This window comes from Sander vitreus, chromosome 4 (genome assembly GCF_031162955.1).
Source record: "Sander vitreus isolate 19-12246 chromosome 4, sanVit1, whole genome shotgun sequence".
NCBI classification, from domain to species: domain Eukaryota; kingdom Metazoa; phylum Chordata; class Actinopteri; order Perciformes; family Percidae; genus Sander; species Sander vitreus.
Genome location: NC_135858.1, coordinates 37,707,696 through 37,723,409, shown reverse-complemented (window position 1 = coordinate 37,723,409; position 15,714 = coordinate 37,707,696). Strand labels below are relative to the sequence as shown.

General features: G+C 44.5%; 1 protein-coding gene across 3 annotated transcripts; it reads right to left on the bottom strand.

Annotated features, from left to right (window-relative positions):
• Nucleotides 1-218: 218 nt before the first annotated feature.
• On the bottom strand, nt 219-12,786 carry ctsa (cathepsin A). 3 transcript variants are annotated; one of them, XM_078249534.1, is made up of 15 exons: nt 12,439-12,786; nt 11,602-11,661; nt 10,009-10,199; nt 8,133-8,244; nt 8,012-8,062; nt 7,359-7,445; nt 7,128-7,283; nt 6,505-6,681; nt 6,013-6,101; nt 5,855-5,933; nt 3,623-3,768; nt 2,548-2,623; nt 2,136-2,225; nt 767-868; nt 219-555 (listed from the first exon to the last, which is right to left on the bottom strand). In XM_078249534.1, exons 2-15 carry the CDS (start codon nt 11,623-11,625, stop codon nt 472-474), a joined length of 1,464 nt encoding a protein of 487 aa, XP_078105660.1. In that variant the 5' UTR covers nt 11,626-11,661; nt 12,439-12,786; the 3' UTR covers nt 219-471. The 3 variants fall into 3 exon arrangements, with proteins under 3 accessions (XP_078105660.1, XP_078105659.1, XP_078105661.1); XM_078249533.1 differs by having other exon boundaries at nt 12,435-12,785; XM_078249535.1 differs by lacking the exon at nt 11,602-11,661 and having other exon boundaries at nt 12,435-12,785.
• Nucleotides 12,787-15,714: the final 2,928 nt, after the last annotated feature.

The window sequence follows — 15,714 nt, the reverse complement described above, 5'->3', positions numbered from 1 at the left end:
CAGCAGAGAGAAGAGCAGACATATCAGTGGAGCCAGATTTTTGTCTGTATGCAAACGTCAATATGGAATGGATTAATCTGCGCCCTAATATATATATATATATATATATATATATATATATATATATATATATATATACACACACATTTATTTACTGTATATTATAATCTGAGATATTATCTGAATGATCAGATGAAGTTGAACTAAAACCAAAAGTGTCAAGTTAAAGATAAAACTTTATTTTCCCTTTAAAATCACCAAAAGACAAAGTTTCACATTCAAAACATGACGGACTGGCGGCAGTGCTCGTTTCCACGGCAACGGGTTACCGGTGGAATCGACCGGGAGGGGGAGCGGCATGATTGGCTGAGGTTGAGACGATTAATTTCCTGCAACAGTAGCGTGGTGGCCAGGCAACACGGAGCAGGGCAGTGCTGATTGGCTGGCAGTGAGTACGGCGGCCTGAGAGGGTCAGTAGGGTTTCCTCTGGAGGAATCTGGAGAACATGGCGAAGGCTGCGATTGGTTTATCTGACGGGACCATGTGACCAGAACCCTGCAGGAACACAGACAAGACAAAGATCCTCTATAAGTAGCACACACAGACTATTCCATAAAATCAGACACACGGGCTGTATCTCATGTCGTTTATCTGATAGCTCCTCGACTCCTCGGTCAGGAGGGATCACCGAGCACCGAGGTTTCCAATTTAAGGGTTATGAGATGCAGCCACAGAGATGACATCATCACTGAGGGTCATCCGTTACCTTCACGGTGAGGAAGGCGATGTTGTCGAACTCTTTGACGAATCCTCCGACCTGCTGACCGTCTTCATCGCCGTAGAGCCACGCACGCCGCTGCACTGCCACCTGACAGAGGAAACACCGTTATTAACTGAAATCAGCATATCAGCACATATATATTATGTACTAACCCTAACCCACCTAGGGGGGTTTAGAGATAGAGATTTTATTTATATATATAAATATATATATATATATATAAACGACGGCGGTAACCTTCCACAAGCCGGGCATATCAAACTGTTTACTGCCCTGCCTCTCGCTGATGATCCCGTTTATTCTACTTCTTGCTTGCCAACATAATAAAACAATTCAAATACTTTAATAATTATGCTTTTTCTTATTCGTATTGCATGCTTATGAAATGTATACTCTGATATGAAATGTATGTTCATCTCCCTCAAAAAGTAGTCCCCTTTAGAGCTACGGTGAATAACGTTAGCTCAGCTGTAGCTAATTAGCTTCTATAGCAACCAGTCGGGGTCAGATGTCACTGTCAGTCTGTCCTTCTGGTGGCTCGTCCACTCGGTGAAAACCTCGATAGCAAAGGCAGTCGCCTTTTTGGTGTTTGATTCAAGGGCCCCGTCTTCAATGGTAGAGCTCCTCATCTGTCAGATCTCGTTAACGGGGACCCTGGACCTGGTCTTTCTCTGTCGTTGTTCCGTCGTCCTCGTCACTCTTTAACCAGTCCTCAAATGTCTTCCCTCCTCCAAATATATTCTAATTGACAATGAATTTGTCCATTTTTAAAACACTAATGTTTAGAATAACGTTAGCTCAACTGTAGCCAACGTTAATTAGTTTCTATAGCAACCACACAAGGCTGCATCTGATCACTAACGTTAGTTTCATAACGTAGTTGCTACGTTGTATCTCGCTGGTGAAACTACGTATGGACTGACCCTCCGATAGATTTCCGACACATTTTAGAAACTTTTTTAAACAAGGTTTATTTTTACAATGGACCTCATGTTTGACATTTCTGTGATAGAAAAAAATACAAGCAGCGTATTGATCTACTATTTGATGCCGCTGTGCTCAGTCAGCGGGCGACCTGCCGGGTTCATGCCCTCCTCCCAGCCAATCACAATCAAGCATTCTTAAACGAAGTAGAATAAATTGCAATATACCCTTGAATATTACAATATGTTTAGGATCGCAATAATATCGTATTGTGACATAAGTAGCGTTACGATATCCTGAGGATAATGAATAAGAAAAATGCTGTAAACTAAGAATGCTTTCAAGTATAACCAATAATACTTTTTTTTATCAATTTACAAAATGCAAAGTGAGTGAAGAAAAGGACTCCATACGTTGGAGATGAAGTTACCTGCTGCTGCAGAGACTCAACAAACCACTCGTCCCCCATGAAGTTGCAGGCCATGTCCACGTCCCCGTTATACACCAGGACCCGGTACTTCTGCACAGAGAAACACCGTCAGCAAGGACACACTGGGTTTCTGGTTCTGTTTTCACGGCGTCTGCTTGTCTTCAGTCTGAACATTTAAACCCGTACGCTCTGCTCTCTCTAACACATTTACATAGTGTTGATTAATGTTTGCTGTCCTTATAAAAATATATGAAATGAAATGAAATGACATGACAGGAGAATACACTCATTACAGTTCAGAATAAAAAACATTGCTGTGTCCAAACATTTGCCTGCTAAAACGTTTTATTAAATCAGGATTAAAAACGCTGAACGTGTGGATGAAGTCTGGTGTAGTGTTGCGTTCACTGACCAGAGCAGAAAGCAGCTTCTGGTACTGTTTCCTGACGTCCAGGTACAGACGACCATAGTTCAGATTCACCTCAGAGCTGCAAAACACAGGGACAGAGAGACACAGAGAGACAGACACAGAGAGAGACCGATAGACCCAGTTAACAGTCAGCTGGGGGGGGGGGGTGCTGTTTCATCTTCTCTCTGTATTCTGTTTACAAACTTTATTCAAATGTCTGAATGACATTAAACTTTACACTGACTACGTTTACATGCACTAAGTATCTAATTACAATAATGTTACTGTAACAGTAATTTTGTGTACTTATACTTTTAAAGTAGTACGTAATCTGTACTTTTACTTCAGTAGGTTTTGTTTGAAGTATTGTACATTGCTACATTTTAAAATCTGTTACTGAGTAAAAAAAATAATCTAAATAAAAAAATGCAAGAAAAGAAATGGCTCCCCGGTAACTGCAGAGAATGATGTTTGTCTGTTGCATAAGTCAGACTGAGCTAAAAGCAAACCCCTGTCACTACCCGATGGGAGTCGAGTGCAGATGTGAGTTGTGCATGCTCAGATTTAAACGGTTTACGGCATAACGCCAAGAGATCCGGATCCAGCAAACGTTTTAGCTATCTATGATTGTTTGATTGCTAACGTTAGCTCAAAACGCCATTCAAGTGACAGCCTTTGTTGTGTCTGGTTGCTAACTTGTAGCCAGCAGTGAACCAACTTCGTTATTAGGTCCATTTTTATTGTATTGACATTCCAGAAGTCTCTCGTTAGCAGGTTCTTGGAGGCTACTTCAGCCTCTAATCTACAGCTGACATCAGGGATCGTGCCGTGACAATGTCATGCCTTACGCTAAATAATAAATTACTGCTACGTAATGTATCTATCTCATTATTCTGTGGCTAACAGCAGAACACATCTGCGTGAAATCTGGTCATTGTCGCAAAGTGACGCATGCACAACTCACATCTGCACTCGACTCATATCGGGTAGCAACACCCTGGAGACAGAGCTGGACGTGAGAGGCTACGCAGCATGTTAAGGTACGCAGAGTGTTTCCAGATGTGTTGGGGTGTGTTACCTGCAGATGGCCCAGTCCAGGGCATCGCGGCTGATGTGTAGTGCCGCTCTGACGTACGGGTTGTTCAGGTAGAGCTTGGCGGGGGTGGAGTTAGTGCAGGGCGGGTCCAGACGCACCGACCGCTGCAGAGACACAGCTCGCAACTTCTACAGAACCACAAGAGAACCGGTGTTATAAAGAGACAAGGGAAGCCAAAACATCTGGAGCATAAGCCCCGCCCCCTGGTAGCTGGCATAAACCACGCCCACCCGGTGTCCAACTTTTTAAAAATGAAAGACTTATTTCTCGTAATATTCCAAGGGGGGGGGGGAGGGGACTTCACTTTGTACAGCGGGAGGATCTTCCGAAACAGACCGTAGTTACCCTCACAATCACAACATCAAAAACACACAAGAGGCTTTATTAGGGGTCCAAGCCCGAGTCTGGAAGAACCAGCGGTAGCAAAGCTACGCCGTTCACACAACAGGGCTGTGGAACCCTATTGTTTTTCTACTGATTAATCATACATTATTTTTTTCCATTATTCTTCTCCGCCTAAAACTCCGACTACAGCCTAAACCGTACATGTTGGGGGGTTGCCATTTTCAGGACTGGTCCGGAACTCCGCAAGGACCTCAGGCGCAACAATTCACCCACTTCCACCACTAGGTGGCGCTATAGCAGAAAAAACGCGTTTGCCTCTATAACTCCCACACCGTACACCGTACATTCAGAAACCATACATCCACACGTTCCCTGGATCCAACTGAATCACGTGATATAGGCCACGCCCTCTTCCGCCTAGACTTTTATGCATGAAAAATCGCCATTTTTCAAAAACCTACTTTTTCGATCTCCTCCTAGACCGTGCGACCGATTGGCACGACATTTTGCAGGTAGCATCTCCAGATGGGCCGGACAAAAAGTTTTCACCAACTTTGCCATATCTCGTCCAAAATAAATGCCATTTTTTTGCGTTTTACGAAAATTGGTCACTAGGGGGCGCTACAAGTACAAAAAGTTTAAATTTCATGAACCGCTCATCCGATTTTTACAAAATTTGATGGGTACCATGTAGGGCCACAGGGCGTTTACATGATATAGGCCACGCCCATTTCCGCTCAAAAGTTTTTTCGCAATGTCGCGCAATACCAACTTTTCCGAACTCGTCCTAGGCCGTGCGACGGATCAGAACGAAACCTTATACGTAGCATCTCCAGATGGACGTGACCAAAAGTTACTCAAAGAATTTTGCTACGTTAAAGTATGCGCATTTCACGACCAAACACATTTTCCTAGCTAGCTACCACACACGTATCATATCATATCTCGGCCAAATTAAATCTTATCAGCAAAGAACTGAGATCCTTGTTCAACATCCCACTACGATGCTCTGTACCAAATTTGGCGAAGATCGGCCTTTAGGGGGCGCTATAATCAACGTTTATTTGTTTTGGCCAATAACTCAATGCATTTAAATGGGAAAATTGCAATTGCAATATCTCTTGGCCCTTTTACTCAATGTTAATGACATATTTGCAATTGGAATGTACCACAGACCTTGCAGCTCACACTTTTCAATATTTACTGACGTTTGCCTCCTATGTTACGTTTTGGTTTTAGCTTTTGCGTGCTCCTTTGGTTTTTTACAATAAACTTCTTAAGCCACCTGACAAAGTTTCTACAACCTTCACAGTGGACAAATGCAACTCTTTTCTCTCACTTTTTCAATCCAAAATTAAACACCATTCATAGATGAAAATACTGAGCACCCCCGTGTGCCAGACTGCCAGTAGGCTCCATTCATTTACAATTAAACATTGCAGTTGGTGCTAAGTGGAGATTCTGTCATAGTGTGATTGGTTATGTCGGTGGCATTGATTCTTAATTTCCCACGAAGCTGATCGCGGTAACGTGTCCGTTAAACTTTCATCTCCAATCCTATCCGTATATCATTGTTAAAGGTAGTCTGTATATGCAATGGAGGTGAACTGTTGACAGCTACGTTTGCAACGGCGACGTAGCGCAGATGTCGCGGCTCGCACCTCTCGATATTTACCGACATTTGCCTCCCCGCCACCCGGCTTTGGGTTCCGCTTTCGCACGCTCCCCAGGGCGTCGGGGGCGACTGGCGTGGGTTGCTTGGGCCCCGTCATAACTGCTTGCAGTTCTAGTTTTCATTGCTTTTTCCAACATTTATTCAACATTTTTGGCACTTTTTGCCTACGTTTTGGCTGTTATTATCCGACTGACCTGGTTCCAGAGCTGAGTGGACTTATGGTTGATGAACCAGTTCCCCAGGTCTCTGCTCACCAGCTCGCCTCCTTCCTCACTGACAAACACAAACAGGAAACAGGAAGTCAACCTCTGAGGTCACACTGGACTGACAGTGTGATGATGTCAGAGGTTACCTGGTTCTGCCGACTCCACCGGGACAGGGAGCATACAGGTTATACATGTTGAGTCCTGAAGCGTAGACGATGTGCTGAACTTCAGACAGCTGCAGAACACACACTTTTATAAAGGTACTCAAAGGCTCACACACAATTATAGACCCAGCATACACCCAAGTATAGACCCACTATTAACCCAGTATAGACCCAGTATAACCCAGGCTAGACCAAGCATACACCCAGCATAGACCCAAATGTAGACCCAGTATATACCCAGCATAGACCCAGCATACACCCAAATATATACCCAAGAATAGACCCAGCATACACCCAAGTATATACCCAGCATAGACCCAGCATACACCCAAATATATACCCAAGAATAGACCCAGCATACACCCAAGTATAGACCCACTATTAACCCAGTATACACCCAGCATAGACCCAAATACAGACCCAGCATACACCCAAGTATAGACCAAGTATACACCCAGTATATTTGTGACTCACGCTGATGGAGCAGTTCTGATCCTGGTTGTCGTAGAAGTTGCACTTCCCGTCTGAGCAGCAGAAGGTCTGCAGCTGGCTCCAGAGCCGGCTGCCCAGCAGGCCGTGGTAGTAGGCGAAGAACACCAGAGAGTTATCGTTCATCTCATAGCTTGACATGCCGTTTCCCACCGCCACGCCCTGGAACACATTACATCACACCTCGCTAATGTTAGCATTGCAGGGGCTAGTGTTAGCATCGCAGGGGCTAATGTTAGCATCGTAGAGGGCTAGTGTGAGACAGGCAGAGAGGGAACGTTAATGTCAACAGACCAAAGCCAGAGATGAAGAGAGGGAGAAAGAGAGTGTCAGAGCGACAGCAGCGTCACATTTTACACAACTGATTAGTTAGTATGCATCAGACCCAGTGTGGAAGGTTTCTGTACGTGGCAATTTTTTTGTAAGACAGATAAGAAATAAATCCAGATGAAAATTTCGGGCAAGGACCTTTTACCTGCAGGTTGAGGCTGGCGTCTTCCATCACCCTGTCGGCGAGCGTGTAGGGTTAGTGTTAGCATGTACCTGTGTGTTAGCCTGTAACGTTAGCGTGTTAGCCTGTCCCTGCAGCGTTAACGTGTTAGCTGTACCTGCAGGTTGAGACTGGCGTCCTCCATCACCCTCTCGGCGAGCGTCGGGATGTAGATTCCTGCGTAACTCTCTCCGGTCAGGAACAGCTGGTTCTCGCTGAACTCGGGGAACAGACGGAAGAACTCCTTCAGAGCCAGGTAGTTGTTCATCGACACCTGAGGACAGAAACAACAAACATTACCACGGCGAACTGTGAGCCAATCAGGAGCCAGTTTCAGCATGTCACTGACCTCGGTGTCATTGGTGGTGTAGTTCTTATCATCGGAGTAAGAGAAGCCAACGCCGGCGGGAGACTCCAGGTACAGCACGTTGGCAATCTGCTCCCAAACACACAAACAGCTTCATCACAAATAAATACAGGTTTACTTAATCTGGAGCATATGTTCTCATGCACTACTGTCTGAGTGTCTGACAACATTATGGGATGGATCCCTACAGAGCTACACCTTCATGTTAAAGAGTAAGATCCTTTTAGTTTAACATGAAACAGCCCCGAAATCACCATCACCAAACCCACCAGACTCCATGTAAATAATCAGGACTTTTAGCGTGTATAGAGCCAGCATATCTCCACATGTAAATGGGTGAATTAAGGGTTTATTTCAACCAAACCAGAGTGGTGATTGTTGGAACAGTGGAAAGATGAACCAAGACGGCTTTTGGTAGTTCGATTTCGTTTCTGTCCACTTTGAATGAAGTGTGTTTTACCATGATAAAAGTACTGATTATTTACATGGAGTCTGGTGGGTTTGGTGATGGTGATTTTGGTGATGAAAGATTGTTGTTCCCATCACTCACTCAGACTCAGAAACATGGAAAAAGGGTCCAGGTTGAAGAAAAAAAGAGTTTCCCTTTAACCAATGAGGCGTCTGGAGTAACTGACCTTGTTCCAGGAGTACGGGTTGTACTGCAGCGACGAGCCGTCATCTTGGATCTGAAACAACAAATCAGAGGTCAGCAGGTCAGCTGTGACATCACAGTGACATCACAGCGAGGCGACCTACCAGGAAGGGTCCGTGCTCCGTCAGCAGTCCATCCAGAGAGCTGCAGCCAGGGCCCCCGTTCAGCCACAGCACCACCGGGTCAGAGGCCGGCCTCTGCTGGGACTCCACGAACCTGAACACAACACACAGGTTAACATGACCCTGAACACAACACGCAGGGTAACATGAACCTGAACACAACACGCAGGTTAACATGACCCTGAACACAACACGCAGGTCAACATGACCCTGAACACAGGTCAACATGACCCTGAACACAACACGCAGGTCAACATGAACCTGAACACAACACGCAGGTCAAGATGAACCTGAACACAACACGCAGGTCAACATGAACACAACTCGCAGGTCAACATGACCCTGAACACAACACACAGGTCAAGATGAAACTGAACACAACACGCAGGGTGACATGACACTGAACACAACGCGCAGGTCAACATGAACCTGAACACAACACGCAGGGTATCATGAACCTGAACACAACGCACAGGTTAAGATGAACCTGAACACAACGCACAGGTTAAGATGACCCTGAACACAACACGCAGGTTAACATGACCCTGAACACAACACGCAGGTCAACATGAACACAACATGCAGGGTAACATGACCCAGAACACAACACGCAGGTCAACATGACCCTGAACACAGGGTAACGTGACCCTGAACACAACACGCAGGTCAACATGACCCTGAACACAACACGCAGGTCAACATGAACACAACACGCAGGTTAACATGAACCTGAACACAACACGCAGGTTAACATGACCCTGAACACAACACGCAGGTCAACATGACCCTGAACACAACACGCAGGTTAACATGACCCTGAACACAACACGCAGGTCAACATGACCCTGAACACAGGGTCAAGATGATACTGAACACAACACGCAGGTCAACATGACCCTGAACACAGGTCAAGATGAACCTGAACACAACACGCAGGTCAACATGAACCCTGAACACAACACGCAGGGTCAACATGACCCTGAACACAACTCGCAGGGTAACACAAACAACACACAGGGTAACATGACACTGAACACAACGCGCAGGGTAACATGACTTTGAACACAACACGCAGGTCACCATGACCCTGAACACAACGCACAGGGTAACATGACCCTGAACACAACGCGCAGGGTAACATGACTTTGAACACAACACACAGATTAACACGAACACAACATGCAGGGTATCATGACCCTGAACACAACACGCAGGTTAACATGACCCTGAACACAACACGCAGGTCAACATGAACACAACACGCAGGGTAACACGAACCTGAACACAAATCGCAGGTCAACATGAACACAACATGCAGGGTAACACGAACCTGAACACAACACGCAGGTCAACATGACCCTGAACACAACACGCAGGTCAACATGACCCTGAACACAACACGCAGGTCAAGATGAACCTGAACACAACACGCAGGTCAACATGAACCTGAACACAACACGCAGGTCAACATGACCCTGAACACAGGTCAAGATGAACCTGAACACAACACGCAGGTCAACATGACCCTGAACACAACACGCAGGTCAACATGACCCTGAACACAACACGCAGGTCAACATGACCCTGAACACAACACGCAGGTCAAGATGACCCTGAACACAACACGCAGGTCAAGATGAACCTGAACACAACACGCAGGTCAACATGAACCTGAACACAACTCGCAGGGTAACATGACCCTGAACACAACTCGCAGGGTAACACAAACAACACACAGGGTAACATGACACTGAACACAACACACAGGTCAACATGACCCTGAACACAACACGCAGGGTATCATGAACCTGAACACAACACACAGGGTAGTTTGGGTTAGTGAGTCTGAGGGACTGACCAGTAGTGCAGGTGTTTTCCGTCGGCTACGTTCAGGTACCCCGAGTAATGTCGGAAACTGGGCTGTTTCTGCAGACCGGGCAGGTAGGTCACCTCGTCTGCAGACGGAGACGCTGCAACGCCGCCTCCGTCCCCGCGTCCGTCCCCGCCCAGCAGGGAGGAAAGGAAGACACACAACACCAGCCGCTGCATCTGAAACACAACAGGAAGTGACATCATCACCCAGCAGGGGGGACAGGAAGACAATACCGCTGCATCCGGAACGCAAAAGCTAAAAAACATCGGAAAAAAAGTCAACAAAAACATTGATAAAAACATAATTGTGCTGCATCTTGAACACAACAGGAAGTGACATCATCAACAGGACGTCTCGTCTTCTGGCGGCCAGAGGAGGAAATTGTGAACTAAATGAGACATGGTTGCCCCGGAGATGCCGTTTAAAAGGTCCAATGTGTAGGAGTGTCTCCCATCTAGCGTTGAGATCATATATCATCAACTCTCTCGCTCCACGCAGTTCAGAGTAGGTATCACAGCTACGGTGGCCTTCATGCTTCAAGAAGACACTCTCTTCCTCTTTTCAATCTCCTTTTTATTTTTCTGGGCGAAGAAGAAGACTCCTGTTCCTGAAATTTGGATTTTGAATACGTGTGGTCCTCCATGTTTCCTTCTTCAGGAAGCTACGATACCCGTTAGCAGCATTAGCAGCAGCTGGGAGTTCATCATGTGACAGAGACAACATGAAAGGAGGAGCAGTATGTCCTCGATGTCCCTTACACACACACACACACACACACACACACGGCGCAGTATGTCCTGTATGTCCCTTACACACACACACACGGAGCAGTATGTCCCTCACAGCAGAATGTCCCTTACACACACACACACACACACACACACACACACACACACACACGGAGCACTATGTCCACACACACACACGTTTTTCAAGATGGAGCATGAATATGGAGCGTCTACCCCAGTTCATGTGAATGGAAATGGTAAATTCCAGCCAATAGGAATACTCTGAATTGATGGTGGAGGTAAATATTCATGAAAAAGGACAACACTGATTTTGATAATGAACAACTAAACACGTTACACACGGGAGCTTTAACAGCGAGAGCATATAAAAATAGAAATGAAATCTGTTTCTTGACTCAAATGTTAACTTTTAATTCATAATGTGACATAATGTACGATGTCACATACGCCAAAAAGTGCTTAAAACCACTTACAGAGGGTTTAGGGTTCCTCCCTCAAGAAAATGTTGTTCAATTAAAATAAAAAATATATATAAGCGGTTTGAAATCATTTTGGAGCATTAATATCATTAATGTGTCTAAAACGTTGGCAACTAAACATGATGATGGTAGGGGAAACCCTGCCTATTGTAGTTTCTGTTTCTGTATTCAAATGCATTTCTTTTATGTTTGTGTATGCACTAATCACTAAGGCAATAAACTCCTTTCTGATTGATTTCTTGATTATTTTTTAAATCCATGGTTAGAGAATAAAGGTTAAAATGTGGTATTTTTTAATTAGATTTGGTGGAGAACACAGGCAGCAGACGGACACATCAGAGTTTATTCACCTTTCCAGCTGGTTTCGGTCTCATTAAATCCTCTCTGGTTCCTTCAGACACCAGGGGGCGCTACAGGGACAGAAACCAGAACAACAGGAATATCTTAAAACTGGTTGTCTGCGGGCCGAATTAATCACAACAAGTTACTGATTCATAATATGTCTCAGTCTGGATTGATAAAGTGATCATTTTAACACAGGGAAGAAATCAATATTAAATGAGAGTATTGTTGAATAGAGTTTGGCGTGTATAGGAAATCCTCGGTTAGAACGGTAGCTGTTTCTCTGTCAGACTAATTTAGTGAGTCTAATACTCCATAGATTAAGTGAGAAAATACGTTATAATATTGTTATAATACTGTAATCTTGGATTAAGTTTGGCGAACATAACCGCAGATTCGCTGACGTTACAATAGCAAGGAACGAGACAAACACGTGATGTTGAACGGAAGTAGTGTTTGTGGTTGATTTTTCTGTCAGCCGAATTCATCCTGGAAAGATTCCGATTCAGAACGAGTTCAACATGCGTTTAGTTAACAAAGATCTTCAGCACAGTGGAGAGATATACATTTAATTCAGTTCTTACTGAACGGAGTCCGGCAGACAACACGAGACTGAACGTTTACAACCGTTTAATACGTCACTGGTTCAACTACAGAAAGCTTCAAGTTGAAAACAAACACTCTCCTTTAACAACAGGAAGTCTAAACGTTTACAGTTCCATTTAAAACCCGCTGAGACCACTTTATGTTCATGTTCAGAACCCGGAGGTGGGTTTGCTCAGGCTAGCTACTAACTGCTAACACACAGAAACAAAGTAAAAAGATTCAGAAACTCTCTCACCTGCCTGTCTGTCTGTCTGTCTCCTGTTTATCTGTCTGTCTCTCCGCAGTGGGCTCGGGGGGACCGGAGCAGCCGATTTTAAAATTTCAGAAGGAACAATAATCTCAGAAAGTCACATGACCGCAGCTCACATGACCGCAGCTCACGTGACTCCCGCCCACCTGATTTTCTTTAACGCGTTATTTACAAATTCCCAACCATAGACTGTTAATATAAAGTCTATGCACTGCCACTTTCCGACCGGAGGGATTTTTACAGTTCTTGGAACATAACGTTCCTAGAACCCTTTTTTCTCGTGTTCCGACTGGACCAAGTTACAAGACTGTATGGCTGCAGCCTGGAGCGTCCCGCCTCGTGCCGTCCCCGAGCTTCTGCTTTTCAAAATAAAAGCTCGGGTCTGGAATAAAATCCGAGCTTCTACTTTTCAAAGTAAAGGTTTGCGTCGACTATCATGCTAATGAATGAAATACTTTAAAATATATTTGGTGTTTTTTAACTAAACAGTAAGATAAATGCAGACTATCATCAAAATACTTGATATGTTTGGTGTTTTTATAACTAAACAGTAACGGCAATCATACAAATGAATAAAATATTTAAAAATATATGTTTATCTATAAAATAAATGCAGATTATAGGCAAAGAAAAAAATTCATTCTATGGCTGCAACCTGGAGCCTCCCGTCTCATGCCCTCTCGCCTTGCTGATAAGCAACTGTATTTGCAGCAATGTCCCAGTGAAGTGTGAAGTGAATATAGACTATAAAAATAAAAAGGAGTATTGAAAAGAGTGTAACATGTTTATTTTTGTATTCTTGTGTGTGCAGATCCTTGTTATCCATCCTCAGGAAATCCGGTCAGTGTATGTTTTGGTCATTCGATTTTCATTTCATTAACAGATATTAAAAAACAAAAAAAACTAATGGCTATTTGATTTTCGTTTTAAAATACAAAATTTGAAATTGAAATACGAGGCGTTTTTTCCTTTTCCTTGTCAAAAGGGAATGTGAACATTTTAAACATGCTTCGATTTTCATTTCCTATTTCATATAACAAAAAATTAAATCACTAGAAAACAGAAATGAAAAAATGCCATTTTCTTTCATATTCTGCAAAGAAAAGAAAATATGAATAAAACACGAGCGCAGCAGATTGGTCTGATTCCCAGCTTTGCTAGAGCGGGTAACGCTAGCTCTGCAGACGGACCAGAGTCAGTCAGCACCGGCGAACATAGAGCGAACCGGGGACCCAGGTCACAGGTTAGGTTACACCTGCTAGCTAGCTGCAGCGGCAGCAGCGAACATTATAACATTAGACCCAGCACCGGAGGTCCGATCCCCATGATCTGATCCCGAACCGCCAGTGACTCTCTGCCAGATCAGCAAGCTTAACGACAACAACAGAAAGTTTGCTGGGATCAGACTTTGTCGCTGTACGGTAACGTTAATGTAACAGTAACGTTACAGCCGTGAACTGAAAGTCTATTTCCTCAGCTTGACTCTTCGGGCGAAGCTGTCGAAGCTGGTAGAGACAGAGAGTCAGAGGACGTCAGGGAGAGAGGGGAATAAAGAAATGTATCGAATCGAATGACCAAAACATACGCTGACCCTCCTTGATCGCAAACGTGGTCACGAACTTACCCGTGACTCCATCTGGAAAATAATTCGCAATTTCGTATTCTGGCCCGCTGAATTTACCGTTGGACACGCCTCGGCATGACATGGGACGCTCCAGGCTGCAGCCATACCTGCCTCCCAATTTGGGGATTATTAAGTCCCTCTGGCCATAGTTCCTGTAACTCTTTCAGCTCCTACTTCAGGGCAGGCTCTTTTCTCTGTTCCCTTTTCAGCATATGAACCTAGGTCAACGAGGGTCAGGTTCCCGGTACAGACAGACCAACAACGGGATCGCCATCTTATTCATCATTAATTTCACTTCTGACAACGTTTTAGGCGAGAAATGAACTGTTTAGATTTTGAATATAGGCAGTCTTGTGAAAATTGATGCCGAACTGACAATTTTCTTCAAAGTTTTCGGAGTTCAGAAGCTCCATGAAGTGAGGTGACAGCCAGCAGGTGACAGCCAGCAGGCGCCTGCCCCGGCTTCTAGCGCGTCGCTGGGCCAGTCACGCTCAGACACCTCGCTGACACCTCGCTGTGAGCTGGAGGTCTCTCAGACCGCTCTCGTAAATAAGAGGCTTTTATTTCACCGTTGACGGTTCGTTTGTTTAAATATCACAACAAATGTCCATCATAAGATTAACGGGAACCTGTGGTTAACTGTCTTTATGGAGTTAAACTCCACAAGCACACACACACACACATCCTCAGCGCAGCAGGCAGAGGCGGGAGAGAGAGAGATACCTGTTTCTCTTCGGGAGACTTGTTTAAATTATGAGAAATATGCTATATACATTAGATGTAAAGACCAACGAGTACGTGTCTCCTGTGTTTGAGAGAGAGAGAGAGAGAGAGAGAGAGAGAGGGAGAGAGAGAGAGAGAGAGAGAGAGAGAGAGAGAGAGAGAGAGAGAGAGACAGATACAGACAGAGAGAGAGAGAGAGACAGAGATTTGATTTTTAAAGGAACTTTATTTTATCAATGTTCCATCTCGTTATCTACAAAAATAATCTCTTTTCAACAGAACAATAAATAAATACATAAACTCTTAAATACATGACATCATCTCCTGAGAAAAGATGAGTTGTTCTCCTTCAACAGAGCTCAACACATCACCATGGGCCCAGATCACACTGAACTGATCCACATCCTTCATCTCTTTATAATAACTAAAGTCAATCCTGATTCTGGCTTTCACCATCCGAGTAAACAGCAGAGTCACATTAATATCAACAGATTCATCCACCTTCCTCTTCCTGCTCACATACACAGCCATCTTTGATTGGCCCAGGATGAAGTTCAACAGCTGACATTATGTTTAGCTAACCTACTGTCCCTGAACCCACATGTGTTTGGAGAAAACCTCCCCTACCTTACTGAACAGTTTCTCTAGCAGCAAGAACAACGGTGACAGGCGCACACACTCACAATAACAATGAAACACAGTTTCTTTTTCATCACAATAAGGACATTTGTTGCTAACACCAGGACTGATGACAGACAGAAAGGCGTTGACTGCCACTATCCCGTGTAACACTCTCCACTGGAGGTCAGCTACTCTTTTAGTTAATGGTGGTTTGTATAAACTCCTCCATGCAGGTTGGACATCAACCTCCAAACCCAGATGTCCTCGCCACGGTGTGTCAACCCGTTCATGGAGTTT